This window comes from Gorilla gorilla, chromosome 1 (genome assembly GCF_029281585.2).
Source record: "Gorilla gorilla gorilla isolate KB3781 chromosome 1, NHGRI_mGorGor1-v2.1_pri, whole genome shotgun sequence".
NCBI lineage: Eukaryota > Metazoa > Chordata > Mammalia > Primates > Hominidae > Gorilla > Gorilla gorilla.
Window position 1 is genome coordinate 222,487,713 of NC_073224.2, and position 17,549 is coordinate 222,505,261.

A 17,549-nucleotide genomic window follows, 5' to 3' on the forward strand; every position below is an offset into this window, starting at 1 on the left:
TGGGCATCATTTGAGAGTGTGTTTGTACTCGCCTTCTCCTGGTGGTGCCGCCTGGACCACCCTCTCTCTTTTCTACTTTCTCTCATGTGATCTGCAGGTCGAAATGAGAAGGGGCAGCTGGGACATGGTGACACCAAGAGAGTAGAAGCCCCTAGACTCATCGAGGGTCTTAGCCACGAAGTGATTGTGTCTGCAGCATGTGGGCGGAACCACACCTTGGCCTTGACGGGTAAGGAGGTGGCTGCTGGTGTCTCCTTTCAGTTTGGCAAGAGGCCAGATGGTCTGCCTTGGGGATGGGGCATGGGGTGGTGGAGTTACCCTTGTGACTCTTGGTCAGGATCAGAAAGAGGCCCTGAGAAACCTGGGTATGGAGTGGCTTCTTGAGGGCATTGGGAGCCTCCCCAGTGGCCATAGGAGGCCCATCTGCGAGTAGGAGACGCTGCCCTGTGTTTCTCTGCACACCCAGTTTCTGATGTGAAATGGCTTTGCTGTGAAGCGTCTGCACTGCCAGCTTTTGGGCAGTCTCACTTGCCTTCTCCCTGGCAAATGAGCTGTTTTTATTATTTTGATGCCTTTGATTCTAAATCTAGTTCAAAACATTCACCATTATCTTCCCTTTTGTGATATTTTTCCTTCCTTCCAGAAACGGGCTCCGTGTTTGCGTTTGGGGAAAACAAGATGGGGCAGCTGGGCCTTGGCAACCAGACAGACGCTGTTCCCAGCCCCGCGCAGGTGACCCCTCCTCAGCTCCGGCTCCACGGCTTTTTGTTTCTCTTTACTTTTGTGTTTGATTTTCTAAGGTGGGGTCTCCGTTTGAGTTAATTTACCCCTTGTAAAAACAGGGTCTGGATGTTTAGTTACATGCTGTAGGGTTTTTTTGTTTTTTTGTTTTTTTTGGTTTTTTTTGAGAACGGAGTTTCACTCTTTTTGCCCGGGCTGGAGTGCCATGGCGCAATCTCGGCTCACTGCAACCTCCGCTTCCCGGGTTCAAGTGATTCCCCTGCCTCAGCCTCTGGAGTAGCTGGGATTACAGGCATGTGCCACCACACCTGGCTAATTTTGTATTTTTAGTAGAGACGGGGTTTCTCCATGTTGCTCAGGCTGGTCTGGAACTCCTGACCTCAGGTGATCCACCCACCTCGGCCTCCCAAAGTACTGGGATTACAGGTGTGAGCCACTGCACACAGCCTTGCTATAGTTTTTAAAACAGGCTTAGTTTGTGGTCGGGTTGAAAACCATCCTGAAAACATTTTGTTTCCAAATGGAGAAGTCTGTTAGAAATGCCTTGTCGTAAGCCTGTTCTGTTCCAAAGAAAGTGAGTGATGTTATATGGATGTAATTGTACTTCCCCCAAATACTTTGTTTTGACCTTGTATAAAGTCACCAGCCAGATGCTTAGAACACAAATACGAGAGAGGCAGTCTTTTTTTTTTGGAGGGGAGACAGAGTCTCGCTCTGTTGCCAGGCTAGAGTGCAGTGGCGCGATCTCAGCTCACTGCAACCTCCGCCTCCCGGATTCAAGCGATTCTCCTGCCTCAGCCTCCCGAGTAGCTGGGACTACAGGCATGCTCCACCACGCCCGGCTAATTTTTGTATTTTTAGTAGAGACGGGGTTTCACCATGTTGGCCAGGATGGTCTCCATCTCTTGACTTCCTGATCTGCCTGCCTCGGCCTCCCAAAGTGCTGGGTGTGAGCCACCGCGCCCAGGAGAGATAGGCAGTCTTTTTTTTTCTAAGAAACTTGAGTTGGAGGGGTGAGATTTATACCTTAAAAACAAACTACTACTAAAGGCAGAAGAATGCTAAGTGCCTAATTAGTGGTCTAGGTGATGAAGGAAGGGAGGGACTTGGTTTTATTGATCTTAAAGAGACAGTGGCTAGGCTTTGAACTGCTCTGTGCTGGGAGGGTGGGGGTCTGAGGGTGCTTCTTTACATACCTTCTAAGCTTTGTGTTCTAGAAATGCCTTCAGCTTTTGCCTTCAGAATTACTGAGTTTATTAAACTCCCGTTTGTAACCTAGTAATTGTTTCCCACCAACATGCAGAGAGGTAGAGGCTTTTTATCAGTCTTTAAAAAAAATGAAAGTCTCCTTTCTTGTCTTTTCAGATAATGTACAACGGCCAGCCAATTACCAAAATGGCCTGTGGGGCTGAATTCAGTATGATAATGGACTGCAAAGGAAACCTCTATTCCTTTGGGTGCCCTGAATATGGTCAGCTGGGTATGGAAGTACATTTTTTAAAAGCTCTGTAATCTAACTGTATATATTCAGAACTAGAGATCAGTGTGGGGCTGCACACACGTGTTAGAAATGTGGGTAATTGATCTCAGATAATAGCCTTTGTCCGTTAAGTGGATCTCACGTTCAGCAGAACAGCGCGTCCTCATTCACAGGATTATGGAGTATTGCAACACTGCCTCAATGGAAAAGTTGGGACTGGAGTCCGACAAAAGATTTCTTTTTTTCTGATTTGGGAATTCATTTATATAAAGGGATTTCAAAGTTAAAAAAAAAAAAATCAGACCACCTTCATTCAATTTCACATTTAAAGATTATGCCTTTATTGAAAATGAGAAAATTACGCAAAATGAACGTTGTTCTGGAAACCCTGGCCTGGGCGATTATTTCGGGTTGCCACGTGAGGAGCCCTGGTGGACCCCCTCCCCGTGCGTCATCCCTAGCCAGAATCTAGTTGTCCAGAAACTTGTTTCTTCGATCTCATTGGTGGAAAAGGAGAATTCAGGCATCAGTTCTCAGTTAGTGGGGGGAGTGTCTTCCAACCTGATGGTCTCCGTTCTCCTTCCCGTCGGACCCTAAGTGCGGTTCCCTGAAGTGCGCTTCCCGGTTGTGGCTCTGCCTCCACTCCAGCCCCTCTGGGGAGGCCTCCGCGAGGTGTGGCGCGGGCGCCCTCTGCTGGCCGCGCGCTCTCCTGCAGCCGCAGCGCCTGGCAGATGGAAAAGGTAAAAATAGCGCCGAGCCCGCTGGCCTTAGCCTCGGGGAACAGTGACTTTGTGAAACTAAATATACTTCAAGTCAGAAGTGAATAAGAGAGAACAGCCCCTTACGCACATTTCACATTTCGCGTTGGTTGCCGGGGCGGAGCCCGAGACAGTTGGAGAGCGGTTTCCATGGCCACAGCCCTGCTGCGGTGCCCAGCAGCGGTCCGCTTCCTGCCACGTGCGCGCTCCTGCTGCCTTGGCCTCCCCTCTGCACCCCGGCAAGTCGATTTTCCGTCAGGAAGCATGACATGCTGTTGGTGATAAAAACGGCTCACTTTCATGGAGCAGTGACTGTGTGTGCCAGGCACCATGTAAGCACTTTGTACAAATTCGCAGGTGCTCAGTTACACTCAACTTGCAGGTAGTTTGGAAATCGGCTTGATTTGTAGCTACAGAATCGCTTATTCTCAGCGTATTACTTGCTTTAAGGCAGGTGTTTGTTTCGTTGTCCAAATCCAGATAGATCACTTTTAGAATGAACCTAAATCCGACTATGGCCGTGTCTCATCCACACACACTCATGCCTTGTGCCCCCTTTTTTGCAGTGCACTGAACTGGGCTGGGCAACGCCAAGATAAGAAAGACGGAGTCTCCCTCTGTCATCCGGGCTGGAGTGCAGTGGTGTGATCTCAGTTCACTGCAACCTCCACCTCCTTGGTTCAAGCGATTCTCCCGCCTCAGTCTCCCAAGTAGTTGGGACTACAGGCGCCCGCTGCCACACCCAGCTAATTTTTTTTGTATTTTTAGTAGAGACGGGGTTTCACCATGTTGACCAGGCTGGTCTCAAACGCTTGATCTCAAGTGATCTACCCGCCTCGGCCTCCCAAAGTGTTGGGATTACAGGCATGAGCCACCGTGCCCAGCCATACCATTTAACTTTATTTTAAAGAGCTGTCACCCCTCTAGAGGGACGGGGAAGCCCGCTGTTCGATGTTTTCTGGAGTAGCTTCTGTCCTGTACTTCTGGAGAAAGCAGATGGGTGCAGTTCTTTAAAGGAGGTGGAAAAAGCAGTCACCAAATGTGCCTCCTCTCCTGTCTGGGAATTGTGTCTGTTCGGTATCCACTGTGTCGATAGCAAATAAAAGGACTCTAATCATTTGTTGACTGCCTTGCTGAAACCTTGTCCAGAAGAGTGCAAGTGTTTAAAAATAGCATTTTTGTGAGAAAAGTAGCGACATATCCGGAAGTGCATTCTATTTACTGTGATGCTCTTAAATTCATCGTAGCCAGAAGGTGGGGGAATTTCTTAGTGGGGACCCTCAGACTTTTATTGTTTTTTTTGATACGGAGTCTTGCTCTGTCACCAGGCTGGAGTGCAGTGGCGCGATCTCGGGTCACTGCACCCTCCGCCTCCCGGGTTCAAGTGATTCTCCTGCCTCAGCCTCCTGAGTAGCTGGGACTACAGGCGTGCGCCACCACACCTGGCTAATTTTTGTATTTTTGGTAGAGACGGGGTTTCACCATGTTGGCCAGGATGGTCTCAATCTCTTGACCTCGTGATCCGCCGACCTCAGCCTCCCAAAGTGCTGGGATTACAGGCGTGAGCCACTGCGCCCAGCCAAGACCCTCAGACTTTTAAATGGACAGATGTTCCACTGGAAGGGATTATGTCAACAGTAGAGAACTGCTGTCATAAGACAGTGATAGTGAGCAGAGATCATGCCACCGCACTCCAGCCTGGGCGACAGAGTGAGACTCCGTCTCAAAAAAAAAAAAAAAAAAAAAAGAACCTGCTTATGAGATGAGTGTTATAAGGCGCCCTGTAAACAAGCCCAGGAGTTTTATTGTGTGTAGCGTAGTTGTGATTCCAGGGTGCAGTTGCTCCTTGGTAACCTGGGGGATTGCTTCCAGTACCCCCTGTGGATACCAAGATCTTAAGATGCTCAAGTACCTTACATAAAATGGCATAGTATTTGCATGTAACCTATATACTTAAAATCATCTCTAGATTGCTTCAGTACCTAATGTGATGTAAATGTTATGTAAGTAGTTCTACTGTATGGTCTTACTTGTATTGTTTATTATCTTTTTTTTTTCCCTTGTTTCCTCCTCCCCCCAGATATTTTTGGACCACAGTTGGTTGAACCTGTGGCCATGGAGGGCTGACTGTATTTAAATAGCACAGGGCTCAAAAACACACATACCAATAAGGGCTGAGGTGCACACCAGCGTGCCATATGGAGGGGGATTAGCCACAAGCCAGGGGCTAGTTTACAAACTGATAACAACAAATTTTTTCGTTTGTTTTTTTTGGAGACAGAATCTTGTTCTGTCGCCCAGGCTGGAGTGCAGTGGCATGATCTCTGCTCACTGCAACCTCCACCTCCCAGGTTCAAGCGATTCTTCTGCCTCAGCCTTCCCAAGTAGCTGGACTATAGGCACCCACCACCACACCCAGCTAATCTTTGTTTGTTTGTTTTTGTTTTTTTAAGTAGAGACAGGCCTTCACTGTGTTGGCCAGGCTGGTCTCAAACACCTCACTTCAGGTGATCCACCCACCTTGGCCTCCCAGCGTGCTGGGATTCCAGGCGTGACCCACCGTGCCCGACCAAACTGATGATCACAGTGTGGGAACAGGAGCAGTTTAAAACTATAAACTACTTAGCAGCCCTGCTGCTGCAGGTGGCTGCAGGAGCTTGGGTGTCTGGCGTGTTCTCAGGACTGGAGCAGCCGGGCTCCTGGTGTGTGGTGTGCTGAGCTGGGTCTTTGTGAACCAGTCCCTGGGTCATTCGGAGTGTGGGAATTGCAGGCCTTAGCCACCCATAACCATATGTTTAGGTTACTGGTAAAAACAGAGGCCTGGGGTTGTGTGTCGAGCTTTTCTGTCTATTCTTGGCCTTTCAGGGGCTCCTTGTGGTCCCTCCAGTGGGGTAGAGATCTTACTTGATAGACCATTCCTTGATCAGCAGCTTCAACTTTTTTGACTGTAACCCATTGTAAGAAATAAGTTTTCTTTTGCAACCCAATCTGAACGTATAATACCTTACCTGGAATTGTTGTAACATGGTGCCATTATTATGTGTATAGTATTCTTTGCCATTCTGTTCTATTCGTTTTTAAAAAATAACTGGTCTTAGCTCACAAAATTGATTTCACTGACCCACTCACTGTGCTGTGCCTCAGATTGGAAATGCTGCCTTTGTTGACCAACGTGTGCTGGTCTAAGGCCCAGAAGGGCCAGATTGGGGTGCTGCTGGGGCTCACTACAGACTCCGTGTGAGCACACTGACGCGTCCCTTGTGCTTGTGCTGCTGCTGATGGCCGGCTCTGTGGTCTCTACAGGACACAACTCAGATGGGAAGTTCATCGCCCGGGCACAGCGGATAGAGTATGACTGTGAACTAGTTCCCCGGCGAGTGGCCATCTTCATTGAGAAGACGAAAGATGGACAGATTCTGCCTGTACCAAACGTGGTTGTACGAGACGTGGCCTGTGGCGCTAACCACACGGTGAGGCTCGGCTTTTCTCACTTCCTGAGAGTCGCACCAGGATGGAGGGGGTGTTTATGCTGAAGTTTCCTGACGCTTGGCTTTGGCTAGGAACTGATCCCAGGTAGACATCTGCTTGCTTCTTCAAGAGGGCTTTTTGCACCTTGGCCAAAGGGTCCTTGGTCCCAGGGCAGGGTTCCCTGTCACTGCCTCCTATGTTAACTTCTCCCGTGATTTAAATAGACACATCTTAAACACGTAGATGTTTTGCCGCCCTCACCTGCACCTTAAGGTAAGCACTTTCTGCTTTTGGCTTTTATCTAACATAACATCACAGACATCTTTCCAGGTCAGTAGATGGTGCCCCATACTGGGGATGTGAGTCGTTTTTAATCAGTAGGTTGTCGCCCCCCCCCCCCCCTCTTTTTTTTTTGGAGACAGTCTCGCTCTTGTTGCCCAGGCTGGAGTGCAATGGCGTGATCTCGGCTCACCACAGCTTCCACCTCCCAGGTTCAAGCAATTCTCCTGCCTCAGCCTCCCGAGTAGCTGGGATTACAGGCATGCGCCACCATGCCCCGGCTAGTTTTGTATTTTCAGTAGAGACAGGGTTTCTCCATGTTGGTCAGGCTGGTCTCAAACTCCTGACCTCAGGTGATCTGCCCACCTCGGCCTCTCAAAGTGCTGGGATTACAGGTGTGAGCCACCACGCCCGGCCTAGGTTGTTTCTTTAAAGGTCACTTTAGATAAACTGCAGTGCAATCTTTTGTTTGTGTATCTTTTTTTTTATTTTTTTTATTTGAGGCGGAGTTTCACTTTTTCACCCAGGCTGGAATGCAGTGGTGGGATCTCAACTCACTGCAACCTCTGTCTTCCTGTTTCAAGCTATTCTCCTGCCTCAGCTTCCTGAGTAGCTGGGATTAGAGGCACCTGCCACCATTCCTGGCTAATTTTGTATTTTTAGTAGAGATGGGGTTTCACCATGTTGGCCAGGCTGGTCTCAAACTCCTGACCTCGTGATCCACCTGCCTCGGCCTCCCAAAGTGCTGGGATTACAGGTGTGAGCCACCGTGCCCGGCTGTTAGTGTATCTTTTAATTTTAATGGCCTTCCTGTGGTTCTGTCTGAGAATGCCTAGGAGTCTCTTTGTTCTATGCTTTGTTGTAAAAGCCTGGGCTAGGATTCCAGAGATCAAATTGGTCCTCCCCACTGAGTGGTCTCAGCTCACCACCTCCTTCCCTTGGAATCTTCTTGCCGATGAAGAATGCCCAGGGAATTGGGCTAGGACTAGGGTAGGAGATTTCAGTTTGTGCAAGTCCAAAAACTGATTTGTTTTGTCTGATGTAGTCAGGGGAAATAAAGTTGGCTCTTGTTTAGGGCCTTATAGGCCAAGTTTTTTAGTAAGTTGTAGATTCACATGGTTTAGACATGAAACATCAAAGAACTGAATTGGCATGTCAGAAGATGGGAAAACGAGACTGAAGAAGATAAATCTTAAACACTTGAAGTGTCTCTGAGTTCATTTCATCAGTGACCAGGTACAGGTTACCTCTGTACCTGTGGGTGAGGGAAGTCTAAAGAAAAATCCAGGCCGGGCGCAGTGGTTCATGTTTGTAATCACAGGACTTTGGGAGGCCAAGGTGGGCAGATCATTTGAGACCAGCCTGAGCAACATGGTGAGACCCCCATCTCTACAAAAAAACCACAAAAATCAGCTGGGCATGGTGGTGCACACCCAAGTCCTAGCGACTTGGGAGGCTGAGGTAGGAGAATCACTTGAGCCCAGGAGGTGGAGGTTGTGGTGAGCTGTGATCGTGCCATTGCATTCCAGCCTAGGTAACAGAGCACGAGACCCTCTCGAGGGGGGGCAAAAAAACGAAAAATCCAGGAACAGGTAGGCCTTTTCTCTTCTGTTCTTTCTGCAATTGAATCTGTTTTTTTTTGTTTTTTGTTTTTTGTTTTTTTTTTGAGATGGAGTCTCATTCTGTCACCCAGGCTGGAGTGCAGTGACACTATCTCGGCTCACTGCAGCCTCCGCCTCCCAGGTTCAAGAGATTCTCCTGTCTCAGCCTCCTGAGTAGCTGGGATTACAGGTGCACACCACTGTGCCCAGCTAATTTTTTTGTATTTTAGTAGAGATGGGTTTCACCATGTTGCCCAGGCTGGTCTTGAATTCCTGAGTTCAGGCAATCCACCTGCCTCGGCCTCCCAACATGCTAGGATTACAGGCATGAGCCACTGCGCCTGGCCGAATCTCTGTTGTAATGGGAATCAAATGATTGCCGAACTCTCAGGAGACATAGCCCTGTTGCTTCTGATTAAGGAAAGGGTTAAGACTTGTAACTTAAATAAATAAACAGGACAAAAAAGGATTGGAAAATGGAGTCCCTGGCAGAGAAAATAGCAAACTGGGCTTATTGAATGCATGCCATTTTGCTACACTTGCTCCTGTTGCCTCCTCCCCCACTGCTGGAGGTGGGAGGTAGAGGATCTTTCTGCTGGAGGCAGGCAAAGGATATTTCTTTGGTTTTTGGAGACAGGGTTTCACTATGTTGGCCAGGCTGGTCTCAAACTCCTGACCTCAAGTGATCCACCCGCCCTGGCCTCCCAAAGTGTTGGGATTAGATGTGAACCACCGTGCCCAGCTGGTAGGGGATCTTGAATGTTGCTGTTCCTTTGCCCTTAGCATTTGCACCAGGTTGTCTGCACAGAAACGATGAGCCCTCTTGTTGCCTGTTGGAAGTCTGTTTGTTCCAACCCTGTGTTTTCTTTCCTTGCAGCTGGTCCTGGACTCCCAGAAGCGAGTCTTCTCCTGGGGCTTCGGTGGCTATGGCCGGCTGGGCCACGCAGAGCAGAAGGATGAGATGGTCCCCCGCCTGGTGAAGCTGTTTGACTTCCCTGGGCGTGGGGCTTCCCAGATCTATGCTGGTTACACCTGCTCCTTTGCTGTCAGTGAAGTGGGTTAGTGATTTCTGCCCCCTGGCTTATCAGTGCTCTGGTGCGGAACCGTGTAGCCATTGTCCTGTCCCTAGACCACGAACCCCATTCTCTTTACCTCCCAGTGTTCTTTATTTTTTTGAGACAGGAACTCGTTGTGTTGTCCAGGCTGGTGTCGAACTCCTGGGCTCAAGCAGTCCTACCACCATAGCGTCCTGAGTAGCTAGGACTGCACGGGCACGCCACCACGCCCGGCTCCAGTTATCTTTTAGACAGAACACTTGTTTGCCATCCCGTCCTCTTTTCACGCTGATAATACTGAAGATGAGACTCAGCTCTTGATGTCTGGTCACGCTGGGAACATGTTTTGTCTTCCCTCAGGTGGTCTGTTTTTCTGGGGGGCCACCAACACCTCCCGTGAATCTACCATGTACCCAAAAGCAGTGCAGGACCTCTGCGGCTGGAGAATCCGGAGCCTGGCTTGTGGGTAGGTGGCAGCATCTCCTGTGGGTATGAGGTCTCTTCCTTTCTTGGGGGTGTCAGACACACCCATGGGGTGCCCCTCCCTGATGGGGCTCTGTTTCTGCTGCCTGTTGGGCTGTCCTCAGCAGGCCATCTGACACACTGAATCCCAGAGTCCGGGGGTACAGGAGGGGAGAGGGCCCATTCGCTGCTGGAACAGATGGCTGTTCCCTGTGTTGTGGGAAGAAAGTCATTTTGAAGGTTTCTGTTCAAAGAAATACACAAGCAGAGCTTGATGTATTCCTACGCTGCAGGTTGAAAATTATACGTAGTTGGAAACGTAGTAGGACTTGAGTTGCTCTGACACTGGGAAGACGACATTGTCTTGGCAGCAGTGGTTTGTAGTTCATTTCAGGACACCTGTTGAGTTAGCTAGCACTTCTTGCTGAGGAGTTGGATTTATCAGCTGGCAGGTGAGGGTGGAACAGTATGAGGGGCCTCTGTCGGCGTGGCTTTAATCTGTTGAAGCCTCTAGCCCTGCCCAAATCATTATGCATGAAGGCTGCTCCCTCTGGAACAGGCTTTCACTCTATCCTGATCTGGTCTCCTCTTCCCAAAGCGACCTCCCACTGAGAGAGAGCCCCCTGCCTTTGGCTCCTAGGCCTGTCTAAGGGCTTTGTTGTTTTGTTGAAGCGTTGAGTGGCCTGACACGGAACAATCTTAGGGTTGAGGAGAAACCTGTTGGCCCTGTTATTGTGTTTGCTACTTGGAATGAGTACGCTAAGGGAAAAGTGGCAGCTCACACTCATGCCTTTGAGCCATAGCTGCGTGGGTCCAGGTCTGGGGCTGCTGGCCCTGCAGTGACAGCCTGCCTGTTTGCAGGAAGAGCAGCATCATTGTGGCCGCCGACGAGAGCACCATCAGCTGGGGTCCGTCACCGACCTTTGGGGAACTGGTAAGCTGTCACCTGTGCGGGTCAGGGGAAGTGGAGCCAGTCAGGGTGGCTCATGGCCTTTGGGTTCTCTCCACCTGTCTCCCAAAACACACAGAAGAAAAACATTTGGGATTCCCCCCTTATTGTATTAAGGTTTGCAACACAATTGAGTCCCATGAGTTTTCAAGGACAATTCTGTGCTAGTCAGATAATTCTGAGTCATCTCTGCATATTTGTAAACTCTGAAAATGGGGACTTTTCAGATCCAGTTTCCCCTCGCATTTTGTAAACCACAGTTGGGTTATGGTAGGAAAAGGGCCTGTTTGTTCCCTCTCCCCTGGAGGCCTAAGTCAGTGGGAAACTCACAGTTGTGGGTGATTTGGGGACATTCTTCATTTTTCCAAATTGAGTTTAAACCTGTGTTTCTGTTGTTAATACCAGTTACTTGAGTGATGAGGTTAGAACTCATGGCCCTCAATTTCACACGTGGCCTTCCGCAAACAAATGTCTTTCATTCTTAGGTCCTGGTGCTAGGTGAGTCTTTTTTTTTTGAGATGGAGTTTCTCTGTCACCCAGGCTGGAGTGCAGTGGCGCGATCTTGGCTCACTGCACCCTCTGTCTCCCAGGTTCAAATGATTCTCAGTTCTCCTGCTTCAGCCTCCTGAGTAGCTGGGACTATAGGCGTTTGCCACCACGCCCAGCTAATTTTTGTATTTTTGGTAGAGATGGGGTTTCACCATGTTGGCCAGGCTGTCTTGAACTCCTGACCTTAGGTGATCCACCCGCCTCAACCTCCCAAAGTGCTGGGATTACAGGCGTGAGCCACCGCACCCGGCCAAGGCGGGTCTTTGAGTTTTTGTTAGGAAGACTAGCTTGGCTGTGGAGTGCATCCTGATCTGCCTACACTAGTCACGGTGTGATTCTCCGCTTAACTCTTGGTGGTCTTAGTTTTAGTCCCTTATTTCTTGTTAGAAGCACAGTCTGTCTCCCTCTCCTGCACTCTTGTGGTTGCAAGGTACTCTTGTGGTTGATGGAGAGGAGGGGAAGGAAGGGCGCTCCTTGGTCCCTTGAGCTGTGGCTGGGATGGATGGTGAACGCACCTTTTTCTCGGGGCTCTGCACACCCTTGGAGTCTGGCTCAGATGCTCTGGTGGCCCGATTTGAACCATTGACAGGAAAGAGACAGAGCCTGGCCCAGTTTCTACAGATAGTTCTTAGAGGAGGGAGGATGTTTTCTGGGGCCTATCAGAAATAGACTTTGACCTTCTAAATATAAATTTTGAAACTAGAGGGGAGCAAGGGAGACTTTTTGGGGAGCTTCTCAAGGGTGAGAAGTTGGCCTGGCACCTTGGAGGGAACATCTACTGTGTGGGAAGGCCCGAGGTGGGGCCTGGCAGGAGATGAAACCAGGGACATGTGGGCAGGCCTGGGCTGGGGAGGGAGGGTCCTCCTCTCCCGCCCTGTGGGACCCTCTGTTTCACCTGAGCCAGGGCCTTCAACCTTTCAATCGCCCAACTCCACACCTTTGCACAAGACTCCCCCTTAGCTGCGCCAATTCGTCCAGTTCCTTCTACCTCTGGGAGGGAAACTGGTTCTCTGGTGCCATTGCTAATAGTCTCCCTGTCACGCTTAAGCCCTTTTATCTTGTTTTCTTTTGTTTTGGATGGTGATTATTCCACTCTGGATGGTGGAGGCATCAAGGGCATTTGGTCAGCCCGTGTTCTTGGTCGCTTTGGTCTTGAAGGGCTGCAGTTGCCATTCTTCCTGCACTCGTGGTGTCATCTCTTGTCACCAGTGCCATACTCCCCAGAAGGGACTTGTGCACACAGAAGTCCTGCAGGCTAGAGTTGGGCACCTTGGTCTTCCTTAGGTTAAGCGCTAGTCGCCTGCTGGCGGCACCTTTTGTGGATAAACTTGGATGATTCTACCTGGCCCTTGTGTGCAAGGGTGGCCGGGCTTGTCATGGGCCAGAGGGCATCATCACTGGCTTCTGGTTAGTGGGGGCCAGGAAATAGTTGCCGTGATTCCCCACTTGTGGACTGAGCCACATGGATCCCCGATTGCGAACATCTTGTTTGCTTCGCCAGGGCTACGGGGACCACAAGCCCAAGTCTTCCACTGCAGCCCAGGAGGTGAAGACTCTGGATGGCATTTTCTCAGAGCAGGTGAGTGGGGGCAGCTGTGCCAGCTCGGGGACATGTCCGTACCCAGTGGTATGTCACTCCTCATGATTTTGATCATCGCAGTCTGTTTGGGTTGTCTTGTTTAACATCTCAGCTGGCTTTCCTGGTGTCTCACGCTAAGATTTGTTTGAGAGGTAACAATCATCTGCAGGAGAGAGTGCACAGGGTTGCTGGCCAGGCTGGGTGGCTGTCCTCACCCTTGATGACAGATGGCACCAACTGGCCGCAGCAGATCCACTCTTGGGCGAGCACATCGCTCGCGTCTCCATCACACCCAGGACTCAGATCCGCTGGGCTGGAGGCAGGTCCACAGGTCCATAGAGTAGAGGCTGCGTGGCTGCAGGAGTCAGATGGCGGGGTGAGGCCCCTGCGGCTCAGTCAGCCAGCCTGCTGGCCCTGTCTGCCAAGACACAGAGAGGTGCACCTCACCCAGGCAGGATTGTGAGCCAGAGAAGGGGGGGGATGGAAGTGGAGCTGGAGCCATGTCCCCACCTGTCCCTGCTGATAAGAGGTGGCCCAGTGGGCTTCCTTCCAGCTGGGTCTCCCAGGGCAGCCTGGAAGGCTCTGATTGGCAGAGCGTTGGTGGCAGTCACATGGAAACTAGCTGTCTTGGGCAGAGGGGCTTTTTGCAGTTTTCAAGGGCACTCTGTTTTTCTCCATGCTGACCCGCTTTAGCAGCCCAGTTTCCAGAGTCTCTTCAACGCATTAATTAGCCCAGGCGCCTCAGGCACACCCAACGCTGATTTGTCCCCCCAGGTCGCCATGGGCTACTCACACTCCTTGGTGATAGCAAGAGATGAAAGTGAGACTGAGAAAGAGAAGATCAAGAAACTGCCAGAATACAACCCCCGAACCCTCTGATGCTCCCGGAGACTCCTCCGACTCCACACCTCTCGCGGCAGCTGTCATTTCCATGTGCACTGGGACGGGAAGTCAAACGAGGAATTTAAACAAGCAAAAGTTGACCGAAGGTGCATTTTTGTTTAGACTCCCTGAGGTTCCGTTTTACACATGATCCAACGTTAACTACCTTTTTTTCTGTATGCTTTCCAAAGTCCCTTTTTTTCCCTTAATGTCGAATTAAAATACTTGCTCATAGTTGATTTACCATTCCTACAAAAGAGGCAGAAACTTTGAGCAATCTAGGTTTTTTTTTTTAAGTTTTTTCTTTCTTCCTCTCCTGAATACACTCCCCAAAACACCCCTTTCCAGTTACAATTAGCATCGTGATCCAAGCAGATGCCACATGGAAGAGGAATCGCCATTTACTCAGAAAAAATGTCCCTTACAGGAACCGGCAGCAGCTAGGCAAAGTCACCGGCCCGCCTCCATCCAAAATCACGCTCACGTGCTTCGGAAGCATCTGGGTCACTCCTTCTCCGCTTTTTCTTGCAGATGGGCCTAGGCCGGTGTCGGTTCTGTGTCTCCCCTTGGCTGCCTGTACGCCCACAGCCTTCTGGCTGCGACATTATAGAATCGGCCGTGTCCCCCCTGGTGGGGGATTGGGGATCTGTGTTTAGCCATTTATATCTACTTTAGCTGTTAAAGAGGTCCAAATGAAAATCAGGTGATTGTGGAACCATGGGGACTTGGGGGTGGGGCAGAGGTGGGAACATTTGTATCAGTTGAGTCAGCTTGGTGGCTCCCTGTGGAGCCAGGGCTGAGCCTTGTCACGCGCACTCGTCGATTAAGAGGTGGATCAGCCAGCAGTCAAGTGCATTCTCCAGTCCTTGCAAGAAGGATCAGCCCTTTCTGTGCCAGCCTCGATCGCCTTGTGCTTTGGTCTCTTTTTCTCCCCCCACCTGGATCCTGCCTCGCGCGGGCCGTCCTGTTGCTGAGACTCGGGGTACCGTTCTGCTGACCCAGCTCCCTTTAGTCACGTTTGCTTGGCTCTGGTACCAAATAGTTGGGATTACCGAAGAGTCCCCTTCCTTGCGTGTCAGCACGGATGCTGTGACTGCCACCTGCGTCCCCGTCAAGTGCCCGTGCCCGAGCTCGCCGCCGTGTGTGCTGCGCTGAGTGAGTTATGAGGTGCCTTTCCCGGAACCCTCCTCTCGCCTGGACCCAAGAGAGGCGACAGCTGTGGCTGGGGCTCTTGGTTTCCAGAGGGTCTGGACTGGTTTGGGTGCTTTAAAATAGATATTTAGTTCAGTGGTGCTTATGGGGGAGATGGGACTAGAACTTAAGTGTGAGACTTGGGTGGATGGGAAAGTTAAATATTGGTCTCTTCAAGTTTTTTTTTTTTCTTTTGCTATTGTTACCACTTGTCACTGTCTCCATGTTAAAATGCCAAAAATGATCTAGTTGTTGTTGCTTTTTTCCCTATTTTCCACCCCAGTCGCTCCTTACCGTGACTCCTGCCCTTGGAGGGCATGTAGCAGTGTCTGTCCTGCCAGTCCCAAGGCCCTGTGGGAGGAGACTGGCCTGCATCTCTCTAAGACTTAGTCTGACACCACGCACATCTCTTGTTCTGTGTTCAATCAGTAGTCCAGGGGAGAAGCTTCTGCTACTTCAGAGCTTTGCTAAACTAACCTAATTTGTCCAAATCACCCCAAAACCACCATCTCTGACTTAAGCTTCCATGCGACAGCCTGATCCGTTTCCCTGGACAGGTCTCTTTCCTGGAATGCAGCCCAGGCACCTGTGCTCCTGGCACCCTTGAGGTCTCTCCTTTGAGTCGTGGTCACCGAGAGGATTGAGGACGCAGCACCCGAGGTCCCAGCCTTTGCAGGAGCCTCCCTGGGCTTAGCTGGACTTAGATCTTCGGTGGCCTCATGTAAACCTGGCAGCCAGCCTCTTCTAGAACCCTAGCCCAGGGACTGGAGCAGGAAAGGGACCTTCAAAGTGAAGACTGCCTTGTCCCGCAGCTCCTTCTGGCTTAGATTGAAAAATGGGCTTCCTAATGGGTTAAATCCTTTAAAACAAGGAGTTGGTGGGGGAAGGGTGTCGTGCACTCCTAGAGAAAGGTACACAGTTGCCCGGTTGGGAATGTGCTTGGCACTGACCCTGCGGGCATCTGACTGGTCTTCCAGCTCAGGAAAAAGAATTTGAAAGAGGCTTAGCGTGAAGGGGAATCAAAGAGGAGGTTGTGATTTGGTCGAAGGTGCCTGGTTTAGTGCTGTAATTGTCTTATTATTTTTTTTATATATATATTTCTTGGAGTAAACATTTTAAATAAACAACATCATTGTCTACTGTCTTGGATTCTGCATTTCTTTTTCGGTTGGAACGGAGCTCTGTTTTTCTTAACTCCTTATATGTGTACCTCCTAAGCCCTGGCACCCACAGAAGGTGGTGCCAGGAGACAGGTGGCCCCAGGGGAGCTTCCAGGTTTAAACTGCACTGGTTGAAGTGAGTGGATCCCCCAACTCTGCCCCATGAAATGGTAGGGGAGTGGGACAGGGTCAGTACCTCAGTTGTCCAATTCAGAAGTGGAGTTCTTCGCATTTTCACTGGGGCTTTGAGAGGAAAAAATAAGTCATGGGAGGCATCCAGCACGGTGACTGCATGTGCACTCACTCCCCAGACTTCAGCAGGGGGCTCTGGTCAGGCCCCAGCCGTGGCTTCAGGCCAGTGCTGCTCTGTGCAGGCATTGTGGCCAACTGCCCACCAGAGGGCACCAGGAGGCTGGTCGTAGGTTCAGAGACCACGTACACTCTCGCTTCTAGGCTGCTGCTGAGTCTATGCCGGGCAGAGTCCTAGACCAGACCCTTGCACAGGACACCGGCTCCCTGCAGCCGCAAAGATGCCTGGGATCCCTGGAACCTCGAGTGCTGGCCACCTTGTGTTGACTGGCTGAATAGTGTCCAGACCAGCCCCTCCTGGCAGGCATTGGCCCAGTTAGGAGGAAACCGTCTCCCATGGCCTGTTAGCTGCAGAAGGAGCATGTGCACTGTTGCAGGACAGTCCAAATGTAAAACAGGTGTTTCCCCATCTCCCCCCTTGGCAGCTTGGAGCTTCCCATCAGATGCTCCTGCCCTGGAAGAGCCCCCGTGGGCAGGGAAGCCACTGCTGGGGGCAGCGTCCCGGCTGACACACACTGGCTGTCGTGTATTGGGCACATGCTGCAAATTGAGTGTCGTGTGTCTCGCCCCTGACTCCTGCAGTCCACTCCGACAGTCTTTTTTGAGACTGAGTTTCTTTCACCCAGGCTGGAGTGCAGTGGCATAATCGCAGCTCACTGCAATCTCTGCCTCCTGGGTTCAAGTGATTCTCCTGCCTCAGCCTCCTGAGTAGCTGGGATTACAGGTGTCCACCACATGCCTGGCTAATTTTTGTATTTTTAGTAGAGATGGGGTTTCACCATGTTGTCCAGGCTGGTCCCGAACTCCTGACCTCATGATCCTCCCACCTTGGCCGCCTCCCAAAGTGCTGGGATTACAGGCATGAGCCACCGCGCTCGGTCTTGTATTTTTGAGATGGAGCTTTGCTCTGTCGCCCAGGCTGGAGTGCAGTGGTGTGATCTCTGCTTACTGCAACCTCTGCCTCCTGGGTTCAAGCAATTCTCCTGCCTCAGCCTCCTGAGTAGCTGGGATTACAGGCAAGTGCCACCACGCCCTGCTAATTTTTGTATTTTTAGTAGAGACAGGGTTTCACCATGTTGGCCAGGC

The 17,549-nt window shown here is 50.6% G+C and overlaps 1 protein-coding gene and 1 long non-coding RNA gene across 3 annotated transcripts in view; one reads left to right on the forward strand and one right to left on the reverse strand.

Moving 5' to 3' along the window:
* RCC2 (regulator of chromosome condensation 2) overlaps positions 1-16,136 on the forward strand; it is a 32,995-nt gene extending 16,859 nt beyond the window's left edge. For both annotated transcript variants that reach the window (XM_031012075.3, XM_055353610.2), the window contains exons 5-13: positions 98-229; positions 644-732; positions 2,107-2,221; positions 6,283-6,449; positions 9,205-9,385; positions 9,743-9,848; positions 10,706-10,778; positions 12,844-12,921; positions 13,696-16,136. In XM_031012075.3, the coding sequence (XP_030867935.1) occupies positions 98-229; positions 644-732; positions 2,107-2,221; positions 6,283-6,449; positions 9,205-9,385; positions 9,743-9,848; positions 10,706-10,778; positions 12,844-12,921; positions 13,696-13,800 (1,046 nt within the window). In that variant the 3' untranslated portion in view covers positions 13,801-16,136. The remainder of the gene's footprint in view (positions 1-97; positions 230-643; positions 733-2,106; positions 2,222-6,282; positions 6,450-9,204; positions 9,386-9,742; positions 9,849-10,705; positions 10,779-12,843; positions 12,922-13,695) is intronic.
* On the reverse strand, positions 2,539-3,125 carry LOC129525096 (uncharacterized). Its single transcript, XR_008669171.1, has 2 exons — positions 3,071-3,125; positions 2,539-2,945 (listed from the first exon to the last, which is right to left on the reverse strand). It is a non-coding gene; the product is annotated as an uncharacterized lncRNA (long non-coding RNA).
* Positions 16,137-17,549: the final 1,413 nt, after the last annotated feature.